Source organism: Tetrahymena thermophila, assembly GCF_000189635.1.
Source record: "Tetrahymena thermophila SB210 genomic scaffold scf_8254593, whole genome shotgun sequence".
Classification (NCBI taxonomy): domain Eukaryota; phylum Ciliophora; class Oligohymenophorea; order Hymenostomatida; family Tetrahymenidae; genus Tetrahymena; species Tetrahymena thermophila.
The window spans coordinates 202,938-227,651 of NW_002476364.1; the positions used below are offsets into that span (position 1 = coordinate 202,938).

Consider the following 24,714-nt stretch of genomic DNA (forward strand, 5'->3'; position numbering starts at 1 on the left):
TTCAAATAAAGCATTCAAGTGTTATATTGAATTTTTGCTCAAATATGAATTAAATTACACTTTGATATCCCAATGCATTACTCTTAAATTTTAAATGAAATTTGTTACTTTCCAAATTAAAAAGATATTTCAATTCCAAATAAGTATTTTTGATCATTCAATTTAAATTCCTTTTATTTTAACTATCATGTATATCTTTTTTATCTGCTGTTCTTTTTGGAAATTTTCCTCATCCCTTTTTAAATTATTATATTATGTCTAATAACTTTAAAGTTAAGCACTCTAGTATATCTATCTATTGCTATTAGTAACTGGATCCCCTCCATAGATTTTGCTTGAGGAAAACAATTTTTAAAAGATTTGTACTAATAATAATGCTAGATTTAGCAACTTTTTGTATGATTTAGTTTACATGAAATATAAAACAAGCCAAGTTGGATTATTTTTTTAAATTATTCAAATCTTGTTTTCAAAAGATGGATAATCCTGATTTCTTTTATAAACTAACTAGTTAACATTTTGTATTTATTATGAAAATTAAATAGAGTAGTTAAAGATTTACTGTTATTTAGTAAAAAAAATAAATAACTCTTTTATAAATCAATGAGAGGGTGTAATTACTATCTTAATGGATTAAAATTTTTTGAAAGATGCTAATCGAAATAATATTTTTGATTGTATAAATTAAAAGAAATTAGAATTGAAATGTCAATATACAAATTTAAAAGATAGATTTACATATTAATAAATGGTTTTTATTATTAACGAGATTTGATTGAATTAAGATTACAATTTTTATTATTATTAAGTGGTAATTGAATAGTTTTTTTTCAAAATAAATTTATTATTAAATATATGAAATGATATGTTATATTTGATGTATGCGTGTAGAGAAACAGACGAGGAGATAGAGAGTGTGTGTGTTTGTTTTTAGTCAACTCCTAGTAAAACAGAAGAGTTTAATGCTATTACAAAGCGCCTGTGTTTACAGATTAAGTTTGTAGCATTAAAATATGTTTTTTAAATTAATTATATGAGTTGAATACAAGTAACTAAATTTCATTACAAGATTAGCAACCAATAAATAGATAGATGATAAGGTTGCAATTTTCAGCTTTTGATATTTAATAAAGGATTCTTTTATTTCTTGAAACTTGTAACCTGCTTTACTGAGTATATTTTTTATAGTATTTTCAGATAAAATTGATATAATAAGTAATAAATATAAATTTTGTAAGGTGAGTGTAATTGAAATTAAATTTTATAATGATTTATTTTTTATGGTGAATAAGAAAGCACTATCACACATCACTTTTGTTCATTTTATTTTTGATATAACTACTTTGATTTTATTTTTCTTTATTTCAAGCCATAAAGACTGACGATTTAGTTTATTGAGAGTGATGGGTAGGGAGACTGAGATTTCTATGAAGTTATGGATAGTTAGGTTAATATTGTTATTATTATGATTAAGTTGATTAAAGAAGAGGTATTTACAATTATGCATCATGCTAAACAACATATTCAGGTTAATTTTAATAGGAGTAAAAAGGAGCTGCTACTGCTGCTGTTGCTGCATTTTGCATGGAAGATGAAAATGAGTTCTGATGCAATTACTGCTATTATTATTATTACTGCTATTGTTATTGCTACTGGGTGAATTACTAATGATAATTTATTTGGGAAGTAGTATTTTGGGAAGCAGAGTTCGGGGAGGGAATGTACAGGCCATACATGGATGAATGGTTTGCAAGGAGATCATTTTGTTGTACGGAATTTTATTAGTGGTGATTTTGGAGATGATGGCTTTGGTGAGAAATATGGTACTGTTATTGCTATGATATTTACTATTGAGATTACTATAAAATTTATTAGTGATCATGCTCATCGTATTAAATTTTTGGTAAAATCTCCTTTATTTGGTTCTAGTTTAATTGATTCATTTAATGTTCGTCTGAGTATTCATAATCTTCTGAATTTCTCTTGCTTCCTGGGATATAAGCGCCAGGAGCAGATTTATGCACACGGGCTATATGCTCTTTTAAGCTCTTCTTGTGGAGGTACGCTGATTTACAACCTTGATAATTGCATTTAAAGTCTTTACTCTTAAAGTGGAAGGTTCTGATGTGAGTTTTCAAATTTGAGAGCTATTTTATTAAAAGATATTTTTAGATCAATAAAGAATTTTTAAATTAGTTTGATGAGCAAACAAATGAATGAATAAATGTAAATCGCACAAATGAATGAATAAATGTAAATCGCATATATTACTCACTTAATCATTCAAAAATTAATTAAAATATCAAATGAATGGAATAGAAAAAGTACCTTTGTATAAAATTTGTCACAGTCTGCGTAGTTACATTTGTAGCATTTTTCTTCTTTTTTAATTTTGTTAGAAGGAGATTTGCTTCTAACGACTAAAGGGATGTAGGGACTGTGAGCGTATCCTACCTTAGCTGAATCAGGATTGAATTGCATTTAGGGAGAGACTTCTCTTTGTTGGTAGATGTGATGATGCAATTAGGGATTGTTGCTTGTGTATCCTTACTTTTAAATAGGTTATTGCAATCTATTATTTTGCATTTGGTGGTGATGATTTATGCGCTGTTATGTCTTCAATTGGACTTCTGATTATTCAGCCTTATTATTGTTTAATTAAGAAAGAATTGTCGAGTTCTAAATAAATTGCTATGAGTTGTTTCCTATCATTTAATCGCTTTAATTAGCGTAATTGCTTTCAAGTCCTACATTACTATTGATATTTGCATTATTATTAGCGCTTTAGCTATTCATTTGATCATAATTACTTTGTAAGTTGTGGTGAATTTCTTGTGATTAATTAGCAGTCATCATATTATTCAAATCTCCTTAATTCATATCAAGATCAACCATAATTCCGTCTTCTTCCATCTTTTGAAGTTGGAAAATTGATCCTTTACGATAATTTTTAGATTCGGGGATATTCATTGAAGGACGACGACTATTGAAAGAGTTTTCCTAAAACAAATCTTTAAAGATAGTCAAATTTCCATAATCACTGTTGAAGCTATTTTTACGTTCTTTAAAATCGTGAATTGTGAATAATTCACTAAGCTTTCTACCGTTAGGTCTGAGTGAAGGACTTTTGTAATACTATTCATAGAGATTGCCCTACCCAATATTTTGCATTCCTTAGTTACCAAAATTTCCATGAATATCACTTTAGTTGTTCATGTCTAAATTGATAGTATCGTATTCTTGTTTTGGGTCATGCATGTATTCACGGTTTACTTCATTGTGCATGTTTTCATAGTAACCTTAATTATTACTTAGTTGTTACTACTATTATTATTATTACTATTGCTATTCTGAGAGGTCGTTGCTTGATTTAACTCCCTCTTTCTTCTTATCAACAGCTGGTTCCTCTACTTTGATGGGAACTTTATTGTTAAATGCTTCTGTGATTTTTTATTACTCATTTAGAGTAGCTTAAAGATTAACTTCAGGCATGAGTAACCCTGTAATTTAATTAGAGGAATTCAATCCAAGGCTAGGGTTACTGAAGGAAATATTCTTTTCTTTAAAGGTGTATGGATCTTGAGAATCACTCTAAGTGTTTAAGCCATCGAATGATATTTTAATTATCTTTTATCTATTTGCTCCTTCTGCAGATTCGCTAATAACATTTTCTTGCTTAGATTACTTGTGTTGATCATTAATGCTGCTCGATGCATTAATTGAGTTTTATTACTTATTATTAATATTATTACTTATAGGTTATTAATCCCCGCTCAAACTAAAATTCTAATTTTCTAAATAGTCAGGTTTAAATTTCTTTTTTATGGGAGGCTGAATCTAATTATTTAAAGATACAGCTGAATTACTATTCATAATGCGATTTGAAAGTATATTGCTGGTACTGTTTGTATTCAAAGACTCAGTTGGTCCACTTAATTGAGAGCTATTAATGTTTTATTCGCTTATCTTAGATCCTTGATTTGCATTGCGTGAGGATCCATGCTATTAATTTAATTCATTGTTATTTTAGGACATAGAAGTTGTTGAGTAATCTGTGTTGGCATAATTGTAGTTTCTTTAACGCTGCTTTCTAGAAAATTGAGATATATCAATTACTGGAATATTATTAGGCTCATGATGTTGATCATCGTGGAGCATAGGAATGTGATGAGAGTTCATTTAATTTTGGAACATACTATCTTCATTAACTAATCCTTGCTAAAACGCTTCAATGTTATTTAAATTGCTTTTTCCCTAAGATCTTTCAGCATGATTCTAATTATCAGAAAGATCATTTACATTTAAATCTTACATCATATTAGGGTTTGCTCCTACATTTTCTAATTCCAAATTTAGTTACTTAAACTTTTCTTCGCAGTGATGGTATTCAAGTTGTCCAAGTTTGAAGAAAGATTTATGGCATAGCTGACAAGTTAGAGGCTTCTTTTTACCGTGATCATAGGTAAGATGCTTATTTAGAGAAACCTTCTTAGGAAACTTAGCATCACATTCAGTACATTTATACTAGTATTCTTCTATATGAATAATCTTGATGTGCCTCTCTAAATGATGCTTGCAAGTGAAAGCCATGTAGCATCCTTCGTAGCTACACTTGTGTGGCTTAGGATTCTCACTGTGAGAGATTAAATGGCGCTTTAAGTGTGAGTTTCTCTTGAAATTCTTTCCACACTCTTCACAAACGTATTGCTTGATGTTCATATGAGTTTCACGAACATGACGGTTAAGCTTGCTTTTTTTGGCGAAAACACGCTCGCATTATTCACATTTGAATGACATTTACCTGAAATGTATTTCTATTCTCAGTAAAATATAACTTGCTTCTAAGGGCTAATTAGCTTCAGTATTTGTAAGTATGAAACGAGACGAAATGAACGTAGGCAGGTAAGTTTTTTGCTACTTGTTCTTCCTCTTCTTTTTTAAGTGAATCTACTAATTTGTTTTAAAAGACTTTGTTAATAAATATCTTAGAAAGGTAGAGGTATCTTATGTACTAAGCGCTTAAGTTATTAAGCAAAGAAAGAGAAAAAGGATTGAAAGGATTAGCCGCAAGGGCTTGAAAGAGATAACAAAAATATTTTGTAAGATTTTTGTAGAAATAAAAGTAGAAAATTAATATTATTTTTTACAAATAGAGATTTCTGATGAGATTCCTATCAACCTCGGTACTTTGAATTAACCCTGAGATTTATTTATTTATATATTTATTTTTTGAGTGTCTTTTATTAATTCTTTTGTTTAATCAAAATTTATTTTTTTTTAAATCAATCACTTCGATTTCTTTTTTAGCTTGACTTCTATTTTTTAAAAAATGAATAAAGAAATCGGGTTTTTGCTTTTTTTTAATTAAATATTTAATTTTATCTTAATCTTTGAGTCTTAGATCTCTTCTACATATAAGGACCCCCACCATCATTCTCTATTTCCTTTTAGTAGCATTTGATTAATGTATTTAAATGATAACAATATAGATCCTCATCTCAAATCACTCTGCTTTTTTTTAATTAAGAAACAGTCAGATTCAATTGAATTTAATTACCCAGTAGGGAAAAATAAGAATTCTACAAACAATATTAGCTACTTACTATTAATAAACAGGTCAATATTTAGATTTTGGCCAATCAAATATATTTTTTATGAATTATGAGCAATCCTTTTTTTTAATTTAATTACTTTCAATTTATTCCTAATGACATCAATTAAAAAAATTCTTTTTTCAGACCATAACTTGCAGTAGGCGTAACAAGCTTTTTTTATTCCTTCAAAAAACTATTTTATAAAATAACTCCTTATTATACAATAAATTCTTACTTTCAAGAATATTACAAAATCCTAAAACAATGTTATAATATAAATGCAGAATTATTTAAACTTTCTTATTTTTTTTCGTTTAAGTAATTGAAGCTAAAAATTCTTAATTTCAAGAAAATAGTTTTGAGTTGAGATATTTTCCTAATCAAACAAGTATTTTTTAAGATATAATTACCTTACAGAAGAGTTCAGACTATAAACAAATTTAAATAAACAAAAATAATATGCTTTCAAAGCATTTAATGAAACTTTGTGTAAGACAATATCTATATAACTAATTATATAAGAAATGTTGTCAAATATCGATGAAAAATAAATGTTAAATCTTATTAGAATAATTCGTAAGACACTTTAATCAGTATATCAAATTATTATTAGATAATAATTCACATAACTGAAACATACAAACTTCCTTAAATTTCTTCAATTTGCTACTTCTTCTTTTGATTTGAGCTCTACTTCTCTTTAGTGCGAATATTATTAGAAATAGATTCACTGATTTTTTCTATTTTAATTATTTTATGAAGGTACCAAAAAGAATTAAGCCCAAATATCTTCTAAAAGTCTGACAACATTTATTTCAAATCTACTTTTTTTGTTTTTCATTAACATTAAAATGTCATTTGAATTCATAAAATTTTTAATTTTAGCTCAATCATTGAGGTAATAAATTATATTATAAAACTCCTAAATGAAAATAAAAAGCAAAAACTCCTGATATATTTTATCATATTTGATCTTCTATAAATGCAATTCTTCCTTAAAGAAAAAGATTATTTGTTACGTTTACTTTTGTTTCAATAACAGATATAGCAATCAGTCAAAACAAAATATAAAGCTGCATAAATTTGTAATCTAAAAATCTTAATTAATTTCAAATAGTATTTTCATACATTTTATAAATATTTATACACATACATACATACATAAACATACCTAATTTCTTTTATTATAATATTATATATAACTCACTTAAATATTTTTCTTACATTTTTTAATTCAATCAGCATAATATATATTTATCAATAAACAATAGAAAGATATTCTTAAGGATACCAACTTTCTTTCTTTCTTTTTTAAACCAAAATTAAAATAAATAAAAGTAACAAATATTGCAAAAACAAACAAACACTCAATCTTCTTATACTTTAGTAAGTTTTTCTTTAATAGTCTACCTAGTTTTTGCTAGTTTTTGTAAATTTACAACACTCAGAAAAGTCTAGCACTCCATAGCATTAGATTTCATAGCATGGAGAAGACTAGTACTTAAAGCAAGATCTTTATTGTTACTGTAGAAAGCTCTATTTAGATTTATTTTAAAAATTCATTAATATCTATATGACAGATTTTACATATATAAATATTTTCATTGCTTTATTTGGTTTGAAATTTAAATTTTTTTTTATTTACTGATTTGTTAATAATCAATTTCGTGATTTGGTTGTAACTTTAGCTGTGTAAATTAAAAAAGCCAATAAAGATATATATAATTATCTGCTTTATCTTTAAAACAATCTTTGCCAGAGAAAGGAGATAGTGAAAATGTATTGGTAATATTTTATTATAATTCAAATAAGATTTTTCTATTCTTTCTTAAAATAAAATAAATCTTCTTATTAAGTCAAATAAAATCATCAGAAATCAAATATTTTGAAATTCTTTTGGCTTTCAATAAAAAATGAAAAAAATTCAACCTCACCTTAAGGTCTAAAGTTGTTATTTGAATGTAAAAAAGTATTATTATTGCTCTGTATTTATTTTTAAAGTGTTTGGAAATTGATAGAATGACAATTGTTCTTTTAACGAAATAAAACTTATTTAAAATATTGAAAAAGTAAAATAAATAAAAATTAAATCTTTTCTGATAAAATCTCTTAATTTATATTTCATGAGTACGTATTTAATCATCTTTCCACTTCCTAAAAATCTAGATTGTTCCTCAATCGGAAATATATCTTTTGCTAAGCTAATAAAATTTATTTTAAAATAATCTAAACCGAAATATTTTATTCCTTAGTTTTTAAACACTTATATTTAAAGAGTTTTATGAAGCCATTTATTTTGTTTGTTAAAGTATTCAAACTCTCCAAAACGTTTCGAAAGTTCCAAGAATTTCAATCTTTTTAAGTAAAAAGTTTAGAATAAAACCTAACCCCTTAAAATTAATTCTATATGTCAAATAAGAATAGATATAATATAATATAATCCTTCAAAATTTCCTTAACCTTGAACATTTATTTACACACTTTAAATTACAAATTTTAGGTCAAAATTTATCATCTTGATAATTATTTTGATATTAATTATGAATATCCCCAAACTCTTCAGTCCCAGTAAAAAGTGCAAAAATGTAAGACAGAGGATAATAATTCTAAAATTTGTTTACAGATGATTAAAGAATGTTAAAAATTAAAAAATATCTTTAACTCATAGTCCTTATTTGTAGTATTTGTTGATATTTAAAAATAAATACCTTTTTATTTAAATTACAGAATTACATGCTAATTGCATCACATTTAATTAGATGTTTATGTAATTCGACGTGTAATTAGATACCCTTTGTCATAGTCGATTTCTCGAAAAATCAAACCAAATAATTTCAAATAATTTATTATTAAATTTTTAATGTGAAAAAGAAAGAAATCCAAAATCTTACAACTGCTTCTGTTTAGGAGGTCCTCCAGCAATACTATTAACAGATCTTCTATTTTAAAGCATAGCTGTGTCTGAGCTAAAGAATCTGTATCTTTACTGATTCTCTCCTCTTATTTCTCTTTCCTTTTCAGTTTCATAGTTTTCAATCATATTATGTAGCAGTTCTTTATTGCGTAGATAGTATTTCTAAGAATCTTTATTATTTAAGTCAGCCTTTTAAACATGTAAAATAAAATTTTATTAACTAATTTAAATGCTAAAATCTTATTCAGATAAACAAAATAAATAAATGGATTTGATTTTTAAAAATTTAGACATATTGTCTTTCATATATTTATTACCTGGTTGTCTTACTTTTCATCATCTCCTTTTATGGTGTCTTCAGTTATGTTAGAATATTGCTGAGCAAATCTTACTCTGTTGAGTTAGGGGCTTTCATTCTCGGACATATTATCTGTTTTTCTCTAACTAACAAATTAAAGTAATGTGCTGTTACTATTACCAGTGATGCTTTGTCTGTATCTATTTTTTAGTATTTCTTACTGCTACTTTTTCAGCATCATTTTTTTCCTGTCTTTTAGAAGTTTTCTGACTCTGATCAAAGGAAATATGCTCCTGTGCTTTAGGATAATGTCTCTTAATGTTTCTTTTTTATTATGAGAGTCGTAAAATAAAGAATTATTTTATTCCTCTTCATAATCACTTATTTAGCTTTGACTATCTTTTGTTTCATTCATTTTTTGTTTCAGCTGATTTTTAATCTCTTAAATATCTTGCTTTCTATGATCTATCTTCTCTTGGACATCTAAAATAACTCCGTCTTACTAAATGTTTATTTAATAAAATTATTTGATTTTTTAATTCTCTTTTCTTAAAATTCTTTAAGTTAAATTTTAACAAAGGTTAGATGTCCCTTGAAAAAACAAAAATATTTTTGTTTGCATTGAAGTCTATTAAACAAAATTAAGGAATTAAAATAATGTGATGCTAAGTCATCTTATCAATCATTAATTGATAAAAATGCTTAAGTGGAGTAACTATTTATTTATTTACCTAAGCATCCAAGTAAACTGTTTATCTGAAGGAAGAAATATTCTTCATAGTTGAACTATCTAATTTTCTTAGCATTGGACGAATAAGATCTTCTTTCATTTTAAATTTAAGCATTTTTTTTCCAAATAGCAAATTCTTTCTCTGGAGGTCATCCTTTCTTTTCCATTCCGTGACGTCTTTCTTAATCCTTTTGATGTTTTTTAATAAATAAATTAATAAGTATAAATAAAATTTTAAAGTATTTTCACTAATAACCCACCGGTAATTATCAATAAAACAAATATCCCAATCTTATTTATATTTTTAACTCTAGCAATTATAATATTTTTGATTAAAGAAAAATAAATGAATGCATCCCCCACCATTTATTTCAAATATTTTCCTAAATGGGTTGGATTCAATTTAAAGTTTAATTCATTTCAATATTTTAGCTTTGCTGAATTAAATAAAAATTTTAGGTTAACTTTTACAATCATCAAAAGTATTGATAACTTGTCATTAATTATTATCAATATCATAAATTTAATTAATTAGAATAAAATATTAAATTTTATTATATTTTGGAATTTTACTTTGTGTAAGATTTGGAGACAAATGATTTTTACAATGCTTTGTATATGTTCTGTGATAAATAATAATCTAGGTTAGTGAAATCTTTCTTCTGCTTGCCAAAGTTGGTGTAGTCAAAATTAGTCATATCTGTGTTTTATCCATAGACCATTTATTAGTTATTATTTGATTGCGAATTAGAGGAGAGCTAATTAGATTTATTATCACTATATGAGTATCTTTAATTAGAGTTATTATTCCTAAAATGTTGCTTGTCAGAGGATGAAAACGTACCTTTTTGTTTAGAAAAAATTAATTACTTTCATAAGCTAAAATTAAGTAAAACACACCAATTGGTGTTAAATTTGTTATTTTCTGAAAATTGAAGATATCAAATACCATTCAAAATAAATGTTTGGTAAAAATCATAGACTCTCAAATATTATTTAATATCTGTGTAAGCTCGATTAGATATTCATTTTGTTTCGAAAAATCAAAAATTAATTAAAAAATTGATATAAAAAGATACTTTGAGCAAGAGGACCTTCAACTGAAGAGGTAGTTTTAAATGTTTTTTATTTGAAACTCTTGCTTTCAGCTAATCCTTGAGAAGCTGCTACTCCTGCCCCACTTTTGCTTGTTGGCGATAAAGTTGAAGACGATGACGAAGGAGATTCAAATAGTTAGCTAGAATTTGCTTCCTAGGTGTTTGAATCTTCTTCTAATTTCTCCAATTTATCATTCAGCAGCAAATTAGAAAGCGCACCAAAATTCTCGTGATTGGTAACATCTTATATTCTAATACTCATTCTTCCATAATTGATGTGATAAGTGCTTTTAGAATTGCTTTTTATTCTAGATTAAGGCGTGCTAAAGCGACCTAAAGAAGCTGATTTATTTCTCTCCTGAAACTTATTTTGAGCCTTTGTTGCAGTGGATAGACTATTGGTAAAATCTTTAATGCCAGTTTTACTTGAAATTTAATATGATTTTTCATTACTGTTGATATAATTTGTGTTTTTAGTTGAACTACCATCAATGTAATTATTTGATACGCTTTAATCTTAAATAATATTCTTCTCCAAATTATTACTGCTATTGTGAGTTAAGCTTCTTCTACTTCTTTATTATTTTTTGTTGGAGGGGGTCTTCTCTAATATTTCATTGTTATTCTTCCCCCTAACTTCAATTTTACGTATATCAATTATTTTTTAGTTTTCTTAAATTGAGATATCATTACTCCCTGTAGTCTAAACTAATTCCTCTTCATTATTATATTCAATATGATTTAAGTTATTTAAAGTATTCGAATTCTAGCCAATTTCACTTTTTTATTTATTTTATCCATTTATTCTTTACAAATTATTTTATCCATTATTGCTGTTAGTGTAGTTTTTATGCGCATTTATAAGTTATGTGTTTTTGCTATTTATGATACTATAATTAAAAGGATTTTATTAAGAAAAAGATCTTTTATTTTATTTGAGTTTCTATTCATTTTATGCTCCATTTAAGTCATGGCTTATTTCTTTCATTTTATTGAACTACATTTCATCTTAAGTTTCTGCTTTTAATTTATTGTCATATGAAAGCAGCCTGCTCGAATCCAGTTCATAATTGTTAATTTAAGTAGGTAGCAATGTAATTGCCCTCTCTCTTTTGTCAAAACTTAAACCTTTTTAAGAACTATTTTCAATATTTCTACTTAAACTGCTTGTTTCTTGGCTTTACTTCTTCTTTGAAATAGAAGAATAAAAAGTCCTGAAAGAATTATCATCACACTTTTTAACAGGAAAAACTTTTTGCTAGTTAAGTTTCTTAACATTATTCTTAAAGTAGAGTTCTTCATCATACATGTTTTAATTTAATCTTATTTATTCTTTTTTTTCTTTCATTATTTCTGAAATTTAATACCATTTTTTATTTTTTAGAAGCTCTTTGCAAACAATAGACTCTATTTCAAGCGTTTCTTAGACTATTTTTGTATACTTTATTATAAAATTTGCATTTAAATACTTAAATCAAAATTTCAAAGAAAAATTAAAACAATTAAAGATTAAAATGATTAAATGAATCAATATTTTTTGATAAATAAATAATTTATTTAATAATAAATTACTTTTGTGTCTAACTCATGTTCAACGTGAATTAAATATCTTTTGAACTCATCTGTGTTATCGAAAAGTACATGCTTTCCTAAAAACCGAGCTAGCTGTAAAGTTTCATAGGAATACTCTATTTTCCACATTCGTTCATATAAATATGCAAGTGAGTATAAAAAGGATATAATTAGCTTAATTGATCTTTAAAATTTTCTTTGTTTTTAAATTGATTTTTCATCTTCTTCATCTTCATCGTTATCTAGAGATGGATTTGGGTCTATGTACTTGTACCTCAAAAACATTATCACACTTTTAATGCCATCTTAAAAAATATCTAAGGCTTTCTTGTATTATCCATGTTCTGAGTAAAAGTTTCCAAGTAATATTGTAATGTAAATATCCTTTTCAAGCAAATGGGAATTCTATTTAAGATGTAAAAAATTATATTTAATTAAATAAAAGAAAGTAAGTTCTATCTATTTATTCCCACATAAATTAATTTATTATGTAATTATTCATAATATTTTTATAAAAAAAATAAATTTTATATAATGAAAATAAATAAATCTAAATTACATTCAAAGTGTAGATCAATTGTATCATTTCTTTTGCCTGAAGTAGATATTTGAAACCCAAAAATACTTGGTTTTTGAGATTTTCCAAAAAATAATTATTTATATAGAGTTAAATTATCATGCAAAATAGTTTAGATATAGCATCTTCGTGATTGATTAAAACAATCAATTACTTATTACTCTCTAAAGTATTACGAAGCTATTCTTCTCTCAAAACAGATTAATAAATATCATTATAAAACATAAAACCCTCTATCATTCTTTGATTTATTGAATCTATTTCTTTTATACTTTGCAATTTTTGCACATCTTTCTACGTTAATTTGTTTTATATCACTTTATCCAACACATAGAAGATCCTAAAGTTTAGCTTTAGCTTATCTTTTGCTTCTAGCAAATCTATTGAACTGACGGTCAAGAACCTTTCTAAAGAGTAATAGGCCTTTTTGTACTTTTTCTATTAAATAAAGTTTTATTGAGATTAGTTATGCTGCTCAATCAATCTACCAAAATTCCAAAAAATGAAAAAAAAATTAAATTATTAAAATTTTTTACTTTTTTAATTTGAATTAAAGTATCATGCATTAAGATGTCAAATTATGCTCTTATTTTTTTAATTTTTGTGACTGGAGAAAGCAGCTAAAAGCCTTCTAAAGTATTTTAACTAGCCAGCATGCTTGATTACTATCAAATAATAAATATTGTTTTCTATAATTTAACTAGATATCTTATTAATTTGCTGCTAAAAATATGAATAGAGATTATTAAAAAATTTAATTAATTTTAAGTATCAGAAAAGAATTATATTTTTCTTTAACAAATTAAAAATCATCACACATACTCATACAAACATTCATAAATACATTCACATTCACATGAGCTAGATTAATAATAACCAATAAATTTTTAATAAATCATTCATTTAAAGTTTTTTGATCTTAATTTTACTTTTTTAATATTTTTGATATTTCTGTATTTTATTTACTATTTTGTTTTCTTCTCTCTCTCTGTTTTGATTATTGAAAAAATACAAAAAAATAAATAAATAAATAAATAAGTTATGACTATCCGTTGAAAAATTACAAAATAAATAAAAGATATTAAAATTTTTAATAAATTTATATTCTAAAAAAGGTTCTTTGCTTGCTGTTTTTAATAATTAAAAAATATTTAAACGTTTATTTTCAAATTTCAACACTAATAAAGTTTTTTAAATTATCTCCAACTAATTGGCAAAAATATTCAAGTATATCATAGAAAGCATTAGGAATATCTTTTCCTCCTTATGAGTTTTGACTAAAGACTAAAGTCTCAAGTCCTTTTGGATTAATACACTGCAGTACTCCAATCTTTTTTTAAACACTTTAATCAATAGGATCTAACTGTGCTTTTATTATAGTCGTAATAACAGGAAGTGAAGTATTTAAATCTATAGAATTGTTGAAAAGTGGATGCTAATATGCATTTAGAAAGTTTTCTGTTTTACAAGTTTGAAATATGTGACCAATAATACCTTTTTAAATTTAAATAGAAGATTTATAATATTCAATTAATTAACTAATTACCTTGGTCTAATTAGCATTTTTCTTCTTTTATAACTTCTTCATTTATAGCTTAGCCTTATAGAATGCTTAAAACCTGATCATCATCAACGAAGTATCTTATCAATTAATTTTGCTGCAAATCATAAATCCATATTCTAGCTTATTGGACATCAAATTTATCAATTAAAATTGCTGTTGAGCGAACAATCAAAGTTTTTATGCTTTTTTCTTTTGATAGATCGATACCTGTATTTACTAATGACTTTAAATTATTTCGATAAGCCTCTCTTTCATCATGATACAAAGAATTTCTTAGGACTGCAGTAGCTAATTAAGATATAATTATTAGAAGTGATTCATCTTCTTTTGTGAAAAAATCTCCATCTTTCTTATTTATTGCTTGTAAAACTCCTGAATTAATATGAAATAAATTATTAATTACTGCTGATTTTTAAAAGATTAACAAAATTAAATACCAATAATGTGACTTTGATTTTGATCTTTTATGGGCAAGCATAAAACAGATTTAGTTCTATAATTATTCTTTTTATCAGCATCACTGTTAAATCTATAATCCTAATGAGCATCTAATACATTCAGAATCTCACCAGTTTAAGCTACTTAACCAACAAGACCTTATCCTAAATATAAAAATTTATTCTTTAAAAAATACCATCATAAAAAACATATGAATTTAAATATAAAATATGAATAAATTAGAAAATTGAATTATTTTTAATTAATTATTTACCTATTTAAACACGAATAGGCTTGGAATGTCTTGCTACCTTTGTCCATAGCTCGTTTCTCTTGGGGTCAATTAAAAAAACTGATGCTCTATCACAATTTACGACTTGGCAAGTCTCATAGATAATTGTATTAAATGCATCTGATATTAGAATTGAAGAGTGCATTTTCTAAACTGAAAGAATTATTCGTTTTAACTTTAAAATCATTTCTAAGGAAGCCATCTCAATTTTTAAAATATGTTGCAAAGATTAAAAAAAATTAGAATATTTTTGAGGAGTCAAATTCATCATGAAATTTCTGAATTCTGTTTCAGTAACTGCAATTTTTTGAAGGAATCTTAAGGTGATATTTTCGTTATGGATTTTCTAAATACTTTTTTCGCCTTTAATTCAAAAATAAATCAACAAATATCATTATTAAATTAATAAAATACTTTTGTTCATATCGAGGAGAAGAGTATAAAAATGAAAATCAGAATTATGAGTCAAAAACTCATTTTTGATCGAATTACTTGTTGCTTCAGGCTGCTAAATGGAAATTTGTCTTTGCTTTGAATTTTAGCTTTAACTTTTATTTAATTCTACTTTTTCCTCTTTAAATTCAAAGAATTAAGACACTAGGGAGCTGGCCTTAGTATGGTGGTAGTTTATTGTCAAATTTTAATTAAATTCTTTTTGGGCCGTTTTCATCTGATAATTTGGAAATATAACTTTAGGCGATGCTAGACTTTGTGTGCTCTTTTATTTAGTCAATGTTTACAAGCTTTACTCTGTCATTAGATTTTAGCTGCCTTTTTTCCCTTTTTTTGTAGGAGATTAAAAAAGAAACATTGAATGTAGCTTCGCTTTCTGCAATTAAAGTTTTTAAGCAAAATTATATGAACCGTCTTTTTTATTACAGCTAAGGTTAGACAAGTCTGCAGAAATAAAGAATTTTTTAATGTCTTGCAATTTAGATTCTTCAGGTATATCGAATTATGATTAAAATATCTTTTTATTTTGACTCTCGTAAAGTTAATCGTTGTTTGTATGTAGTGTTTCACTTGTATTTGATATATTATTCTAATTAAATGTGGAAATTTTTTCATTTTTTTTACTATCTGACTCAGTTTGCTCATCTGTATTGAAAAATATTTTTTTATTACTTTCAGTGTTACTCTAAACAAAATTCAGTTGAGAGTTATTGAATTTTAATTAGAAATTCTTATTCCTGTTAATTACATTCTTCAGATGCTCAATTTATATTTGCTGCTTGGTTTGCTTGAGATTAACAGACTCTTTAATTTGCTATGAAATTTTGTAAAAATGTTCGTTATTTTGCTTTGTAAAACGTTAGTGTTTTAATTTAGTAGATTCTAATTCTAACAGTGTAGTTTATACTTTTTTTTTCATTTTTAAGTTCTCCTCTCTCATCAGTTGTATTACATCTTCTCTTTAACGTAGAGCCTAAGTTGCAATTTCTAATTTATTTATTTAATTAAATAAATTTTAAATAATTACTAATCAAAACTTTCATTTTTATTAATCAAACTAAAACGTATATTTGAAAAGTATTATTTAATTAATAATATTAGTAGCAGGAAATAGTTCTACTTAAGAGTTTAAATAAAAAGATTATTTTTTAAAAAACTTACAAAGCTAACTCTGCATTTTAAGGAACTACTTCTCTAGATTTTGCTGTTCATTAGATAGATTTAATAGCAATTTTTCAAGTTCAAATAGTATGAAAGACAAATTAGAATCTGTTTTCATGTAATTTTTTCTAATTGATGGTAATTAATAAATGAAATATTCAAGCTAAGTTTGAAAAGGTCTCTCAAAGTTTGCTTAAAAAGATGAAAAGTTGCTTTATAATGGTTTTGTATCTAAGGGCCTTGTCTAAGGAGTATAAGTTGAATTATTTATAAATGATTAGCCAGAGGAAGTGAAGTTTAGCAAGTCTACAGAAGATTTTTTAGCCTTTTAAAATTGCATTTAAGATGTGTAATGGCTTTCAATAGATACAGAATTATTTCTATTTTCAACTTGTACAGAATCATTTTCATTTATTTCATCTTGCACATTTTTACTATTTTCCCCAAAATAAGACATTTTAGTAAGTATTTCAGTGTTAGTTTATTGAGGATATTTAAATACAAAATCTATTTTATGGAAATATGTTACTGATAGATTTTACACTACTTTTAATTTAAATTTTAGGAAACTTTAATAATTATTAAAATTAAGTGCAGCAATCAAACAAAAACAGTATAAAAATTTTTTTAACAAAGAAGAAAAAGAAGAGCTTTTATTTAAAATCTCGAGAAATATAAAAATATTTTTTCTTTTCATTTTGAATGTTATTAATAATTATTTTTAAAGATTATTTAATTAGTTTATATAAAATAATTAAGTTTGATCATTGAATAAAAAAAGTAAAATAAAATGAATTCATAAAGAATAATTAATTAGTTACATAAAAAGCTATAAAATAATTAATTAATTAGCTGAAATCTAATTATTATTTTAAAAATTTTATGTATAAGAATAAACATGGCCTTCTGCTATGATAATTATCAATCGATTTTAATATTTTAAGATAAATTATAAATAAAAAAGCAAATTAGTTTTAACTTGTTGAAAATAATATAAATCTAGCTAATTTAATTTTTCTTCATAACAAAACAGTAATAATTATTTTAGGAAATAACAAATAAAATTAGAAAAATAAATTTTACTCTTATTTAAATACATTAATTTTTATCTAAAATTTCATTTTATGTTTGTTTCGTTTATATTCTTAATAAACTATGTCATATTTTAAATAATTATCTCTTCTATTATTTATAATTCACAAAATAATTACTATTTTTAGCTTTGAATTTACATATTTTGTAGAAATTGATTATAATCAGTAAATGCAGAATGAATACCTCCAAAAAATAATTTTTTTATATTAAGATTATAAATTTTAAAATTAGAATCTTAACGATTGATTGATAATAATTATTTCAAATAAAAATAAATATAAATTTATTTATTAATATTTCATTTTGGTATTTTAGTGATAATTAAAATGAAAATTTTATTATTTATTGAAATGATCACTTTACTAGACTCTCTTATAATAGCAATAAATTGCAAATTAATAAATTTTTAAGTGTGCAGAATTTTATTATTCGCTTAAATATAATTTATTTTTTCATCTTTATAGAAATAATTAAGTTTTTGTATAGCACACTGATATTTTTAATTTAATCTAAATAATCAGGACTGATACATTCAGTTAAAGTTTCAAAATATTTAGTTTGAATGGTAATAAATCATTCAAAAAAATAGGAACTCATAGATAATTTAAATAATAAAAATAATAAACATCAACTGTGATAAACTGATTGTCTCAATTAAACATTGTTTTTGAAAGTTCAGGTGAATTAAGATTAGAAAAAATGGAAATTTATTTACAAAAAAATATAAGCAATTTGATAAATTAAGTAATTTTATTTCACTTCATATCTAAAACACAGTAAAAATTTAACAAAGTTGATATACAATAAAAATTGGGTAAAAAATTAAATTTCATATTTAAGGGTCGTAAAGCTGCTTTGATAAATAGATAGATAATTAATTAATTTACTAATTAATTGTTTGACTGATTTTTTTGTTTTCATTAAAAAAATATCAAAAAGAATTAACTTAAGAAATTCTAATTTTTAAAAGTTATATTCAGCAAGGTAATTTATAATTCAAGGAATTATATAATAATAAGAAAAAGCAAGCAAGCAAGAAAGAAAGCAAATGAGTTAAGGACCACCTCAATCATTAATGATGGGCTCTCCTGTATTTTTAGGTAACGGGAAACATTCGGGGAGTTCCTCAGCGTTAGGGCTATAAACCCAGCCTCATACTTCTACATAAAAGAAAAAGTATTTGATATTTATAATTTTAGCAATACTCCTTATTATTTATAATCAATATGCTTAATTTTGTAAAAATAGTTAGCATAATTAATTAATGATTCATGGAGCTTAATCAGAAAAGCGTCTCAATAAAATTAAATTTAATGGCAACGGCAACAGCATTGGAGAAACTACTTAAAATTCAGCTTCATCAATTTCATACAATCAGTCAAACTAAAATTAAGCACCCTTTTTATAACCAATATCATAAGACAAAAATTAATAGTATTAAATGTATCCCTTAAATAACACCAATTCTAACTAATCTGGCACTATTAATTACAATGAGCCTAGGGAGTATTATTTGTAATTGCAAGTTGGAAATCACGCACAGTAGTAGTAACGCGAAGCTTCGAATGAAATGATAAATTTAAACGGAAGTTAAAATAACACTGCCCAATTCCAAAATTTAAACATAAACAATAATCTAAGCAATTTGAATATGAATTCAATCTAAAATGGAAACCAATAAGTGTAATCATTAGTATTAAAATAGCTCTCAAATTCAAGAAATAATTCAAGTCAGAAGCATTTGATCAATTAGAAAAAGCAAAGAGCAGATTCACAATAAAATCTTAAGACTCGTTTAAGCAACTAGAACATATCCTCTAACGTTCAGCTCAATAGCTCACAAAAAAAAAATTAAGCAGGATTAGGCATAAGTTTCAATAATTAAGGAACAGGAAATTAATATTTATGGAAGAATGGATTACACAAATCGTTTTTGTCAACATAAGTTCCATCTGGAAACTCAATTACTTCTTATAATGGAAATTAAGTAGGTTCAGCGTTATCTACTTAGAAGGCTGCTCACTAACTAACAAACCTATAACCTTTGTCGAATAGCTAACAAAGTGTGAATCCGATGCACTAGTCAGTGAATTTAAACAATTAGAGTGGCAATCCTCAGCAGCACATGCTCATGTCTTAACAGAATACAAACACACATTAATAAATGGTCTTAAATTTAATGATTTAACAATAGTAATAATAGCATGACTCTCCATAATAGCATTAATAATAATAAAATCAATTGTAATAGCAATAAATTTCATTGTAAGGAATTTAACAGCTAATTTCAAAGACTAATTAAGGAAAAGGAATATAGTTAGGCAAAAGCAGTGGAATTCCTTAATCAAATCGCAATAATGATTTAAGAAGCAGCTATGATTAAATTTAAACACAAAAAAACTCCATTATAATTAGTCGAAATAATCATTCCAACAATGAAAACATGAAATTAATGAATGACTTCTAAATATACACTCCCTAAAATAATTTGTTAGCAAATAACGAAAATTACAATTAAGCCAGCAATATAAACTCTACCAATCTTCCAAGCACAACAAGTAATAGCAAATAAAATCCATTTTATAACAACACAGCTACAAAAAACAATGGTGCTAATAGCAGTATAAGACTAAACTCAGCATCTAAAACAAATTCTCGTGGAACAGTTAGTGGAACCTTTAACACCACTTCACACTCTAATTTGTTAATGGGAATAAATAAAGGTCTAACTATAAACAACTAAGAAGACTCAAGAAGATAAAATTCAGCACCTAAATAATAAAACTTTAACATTCATACTTTTAATTAGCAAAGAAATTTCAATTTAAAAACCGAACCATCAACCGTTCCTATTTCTGCTGTTTAAAACATGTCCTCATTATAATAAGGAGTATTAGGTTCCTAACAAAAACTTTACACTTACGAAGGCTCCTTGAATCAATCCAAAGCCAACTAAAACTTTATAAAAATCGAATAAAGCAATGAAGAAAATATTTATAATTTATAGTTTTAAAACTAAATTTAATCTTCCTCTATAAAAAATGGTATAGCTTAACAGCCTTACAACTTAAACACAATTGATAATCAATCCTCTCAAGATACAGCTTCCTAGATGTCTAAGTAAACAAATAGCAGGTAATTAATTGTTAATATTTTATTATTAGTAATAGGGAATTCTAATTGCCTTTGAATTTTTAAATTCATTAAATTTCTTCAAAAATATTATTTTAAAACAATAAATGAATAAAGAAATAAATAAAAATGAAAGAAAGAAAAGCAATAAGTTTTAGTTGCAAAGTGTATTTTCTTAGAAATACAAAACGCATTATCAAAACATAAAAATTGATTAAATATTTAAAAATAAATTTAAATAGTTTAAAAATATTAATTAAATTTAAAGAAAGAAATTGAAAGTATTTAAGAAAAATAAAAATATTTGAATTCGACATTAAAAATAAATACTCAGAGTATATTGAATAATAAAGAAAAAAAAGAATTTTATTGATTAAATTATTTATAAAATTTAATATAAATATAAATAGCAAATAAGGAAACCTTAGCCAAAGAAATGGATCTAAAGAGTAAAAAGACAAGTAAACAGCATAGTCACTTTCTAAACAAAACACTACAGAGTAGTTATCAAAAGAGTAGTTGGATTAGGAGGAATCTTTAATTTTGAACAAATAGAAAATAATTCAAATATACTAGTAATAACAATAAAAAAAGAAAATGTCTATATTAGAAAAAGCTTTGAAGGAAGAAGATAGTGATAATGATGAAGATGAAATTCAATTAGATTTAAATGAGAAATATAAGTAAAAAGTTAAGAAAACTTAAGATTCAGATAGAAATTGCTAAATAAATTTGAAGTATAAAAATGAGACTATTCACTATGAGTTTAGGACTAAGGAAAAGAATGTGGAATGGTTATTCAACTTCATACTCCGTAGACTATACTATTATGAAAAAAATGTTTTAAAAAATGAAGATGAAGAAAATATAACTCAGAGTTTGTAATAGATTGTTTCTTTTGTTTCTTCGTCATAAAACATAGCTGTTACTTATTATTTGACTTAAAAAAAGAGACCTATTTCAATATTTAACAATAAATGCATGCACATTCAACCTCTTTACTATGATTTTAATTTAGATACTATAGATAATACCTTTTAGTATAGAGAAGTCGGACTTGAATCATTTCACTTGATAAGATGTATTGGGTTAGGTGGCTTTAGCAGAGTTTATTTAGTATAAAAAAAAGACACAGGCAAGATGTTTGCACTAAAACTTATTGACAAGAAGTTTATCATTGAAAATAAAAAGGAAGTTATTGTTTAGAATGAGCGTAATATTATGGCCAGCATTGCACATCCTTTCTTGCTTAAGTTAGAGTATTCATTTGAAAGTAAAAGCTATCTTGGTTTTTGTATGGAGTACTGTGCAGGTGGTGAACTCTTCTATCATCTTCGTCGTATTAAAAGAATGAGCGAAGAAATGGCTCGCTTTTACTTTGTAGAAATCTGCTTAGGAATAGACTACCTTCATAAAAGGTAAATTAAAAAATAAATATAATTTTTAATAAGCATGTTTGTTTGTTATTAAAATTATGAATTTATTTATGTTGTATTTATTTATTTTATAGGCACATCATCTACAGAGACATTAAACCAGAAAATATTCTTTTAGATCTAGATGGACATGTCAGGATAGGTAAATAAATAAATAAATACTATCAAACAATACTCTAATTAAAATCATACTATTAAATTAAATGAATAGGTGACTTTGGTCTTTCTAAACCGGATATGGATATTAATGAGCATGCTTATAGCTTTTGTGGCTCTCCTGAATACATGGCTCCTGAAATGCTGATGAAAGTGGGCCATACTTACACTGTCGACTTCTACTGTTTGGGAGCTTTACTTTATGAATTAGTATTTATTTTAAATATTAATTTTATTAATTAAATAATTTCTTTTTAATTTATGTAAATAGGTAACTGGTCTTCCTCCTTTTTACAGCCATGATACAGATGCGATATATTAAAGGATATTATCAGAAGATCTAGATTTTCCAGATCACGTTGAGCTCTCAATTGAATTAAAAAATTTATTAAAAGGATTGCTAGCTAAACATCCTCAAAATAGACTAGGTATCAAGAATGGTATCAGAGATATTTTAGCCCATTCATGGTTCAAGCCCATTAAAATTGGAGATGTCCTTGAGAAATTAATTGAACCTCCTTTGAAACCAAATGTTTTAGGTTTTAATTTTGATGAAGATGAATTTAACTAAGGAGAAAAAGAGTTTCGCAAAAAACTGTTAAATTGCTAAGTTGGATAAGATGAAGAGCATCTCCCTAAAATATTTGAAGAATTTTACTTCGATTCAAACTTAAATCGTATTAAAAAGTAGAAGCAACTTTAATTGTAACAATTAAAACAATAAAGAGAGTAGCAACAATTATAAAACTAGAAACTTTTACAATAACAATAATAGTAGAAATAGCAATAAAATCTTATTTTTCAGATTTAGTAGCAATAACTCAAACATTCATAATAGCAAAAAATTTTATAACAGTTAAATTCCTAGCCTTCAACAACTCAAGGATCTTACGAGATGAATAATTTCGTTTAACGTAAAGGCAGCTCTTCAAATAACCAAACATAAATAAGCCAAATGACACTCAATCAAACAAACAGCAGTCCTTACACAAAACTTGATACCGAGGGATCTCTGCCTCTATAGCAATTAAACTCTCATTTACTAACCCAGACAGGCATGATGAGACACAATACAGAAGTCAGTGATAGCAACAATACCTATCAAAATAACAATGGAAAAGTCCAAAATGAGAATTAAATTTATCAGTAATATTTATGGCAACAAGCCTAAGTTAATAATAATTTCAATAAGCCTACACATATGAAATAATCAAATAGCTTGGGCTAAAAGTAAAAGTCTAGTAAGTTGGTTTCGAAATAACACTTAAAGGCTAATTCTGCTATGAAGCTTTAAACTAATAATTTCATGAATAATTTTAGTCATACATCATAATAATCGCATCTTCTACTCTAACAGCATCATTAGTAGCAACCTCTGTAAGTTTAGTAATCAAATAATCATTATTAATAACAAAATTAACAAAATAACAAAAGATTAAAAACTGAAGAAATGGAATACAACGAAGAAAATAGTGATTAATAAGAAGATTAGGCCTATTACAATAGTTCAAACCGTATTTTGACAGACATAAATCGTCGTAGTCGTGCTTTGGTCAAAATAAATGGAACAAAATCTAACTAATTACAAAAAAATCCATCATCAAAATAATTTTCTTCTTCTTCAAGTAAGTCTTCTCTTTAAAATTAATAACACGGTCTCCAGTAGCATTCAATTGTTATATCTAATCTGAATTCGTATGGAAAGAATCTGGGCAACTCAGGTTAAATTAACTTTGGAGGAATCTAAGGAATTAATTTAAATGGTTAACAAATATCTGCTTAGCAATATAATTCATAAACTGGTAATTAGACTCAGTAAGTTAACGGAGTAAACGCTAACTTATCCCCAACAAAGAATATAATTATAAATAACACTGCTGTTTCAACTAAAATTTATAATCCACTTGACTTCATTTATCAGAATTGAATGAAACACTTTTCAAAATCTAGCATTTTATTAATAATTAATTAAAGATTTTATATAAAAAAAATGATAAGAAGGAAAGAAAGATAGATAAATAGACAATTATATGTTATAAAATAACTGATAAAACAAGTAAGTAATTAACTAAAATATTAATTTTTATATAAATCTTTCAATAATAAAAGTGATAATAATAACAATAAATAAATAAATAATTAATTAAATACATTTAGTTGTTTTTATTCATAAATATATACCTATTTATTACTATTTAGTAATTA

The 24,714-nt window shown here is 25.3% G+C and overlaps 4 protein-coding genes across 4 annotated transcripts; 1 reads left to right on the forward strand and 3 right to left on the reverse strand. All coding sequences in view use genetic code 6, as the record gives it.

Moving 5' to 3' along the window:
* Positions 1 to 1,364: 1,364 nt before the first annotated feature.
* Positions 1,365 to 4,797, reverse strand: TTHERM_00463030 (C2H2-type zinc-finger protein; the record flags this gene model as incomplete). Its single annotated transcript, XM_001018800.1, has 2 exons — positions 1,365 to 2,147; positions 2,329 to 4,797. The coding sequence occupies 2 exons, from the start codon at positions 4,795 to 4,797 to the stop codon at positions 1,365 to 1,367; spliced, it is 3,252 nt and encodes a 1,083-aa protein (XP_001018800.1).
* A 2,164-nt stretch (positions 4,798 to 6,961) lies between these two features.
* TTHERM_00463070 (hypothetical protein) lies at positions 6,962 to 13,438 on the reverse strand (the record flags this gene model as incomplete). Its single annotated transcript, XM_001018804.2, has 9 exons — positions 6,962 to 7,130; positions 8,486 to 8,697; positions 8,826 to 9,308; positions 9,538 to 9,724; positions 10,110 to 10,380; positions 10,616 to 12,074; positions 12,206 to 12,610; positions 12,765 to 13,220; positions 13,319 to 13,438. The coding sequence occupies 9 exons, from the start codon at positions 13,436 to 13,438 to the stop codon at positions 6,962 to 6,964; spliced, it is 3,762 nt and encodes a 1,253-aa protein (XP_001018804.2).
* A 509-nt stretch (positions 13,439 to 13,947) lies between these two features.
* On the reverse strand, positions 13,948 to 17,147 carry TTHERM_00463080 (GAF domain protein; the record flags this gene model as incomplete). Its single annotated transcript, XM_001018805.2, has 6 exons — positions 13,948 to 14,276; positions 14,329 to 14,718; positions 14,784 to 14,948; positions 15,059 to 15,439; positions 15,491 to 16,516; positions 16,691 to 17,147. 6 exons carry the CDS (start codon positions 17,145 to 17,147, stop codon positions 13,948 to 13,950), a joined length of 2,748 nt encoding a protein of 915 aa, XP_001018805.2.
* A 1,686-nt stretch (positions 17,148 to 18,833) lies between these two features.
* Positions 18,834 to 24,436, forward strand: TTHERM_00463090 (Serine/Threonine kinase domain protein; the record flags this gene model as incomplete). Its single annotated transcript, XM_001018806.2, has 6 exons — positions 18,834 to 18,961; positions 19,034 to 20,920; positions 21,328 to 22,335; positions 22,428 to 22,495; positions 22,565 to 22,719; positions 22,781 to 24,436. The coding sequence occupies 6 exons, from the start codon at positions 18,834 to 18,836 to the stop codon at positions 24,434 to 24,436; spliced, it is 4,902 nt and encodes a 1,633-aa protein (XP_001018806.2).
* Between the last annotated feature and the right edge of the window lie 278 nt (positions 24,437 to 24,714).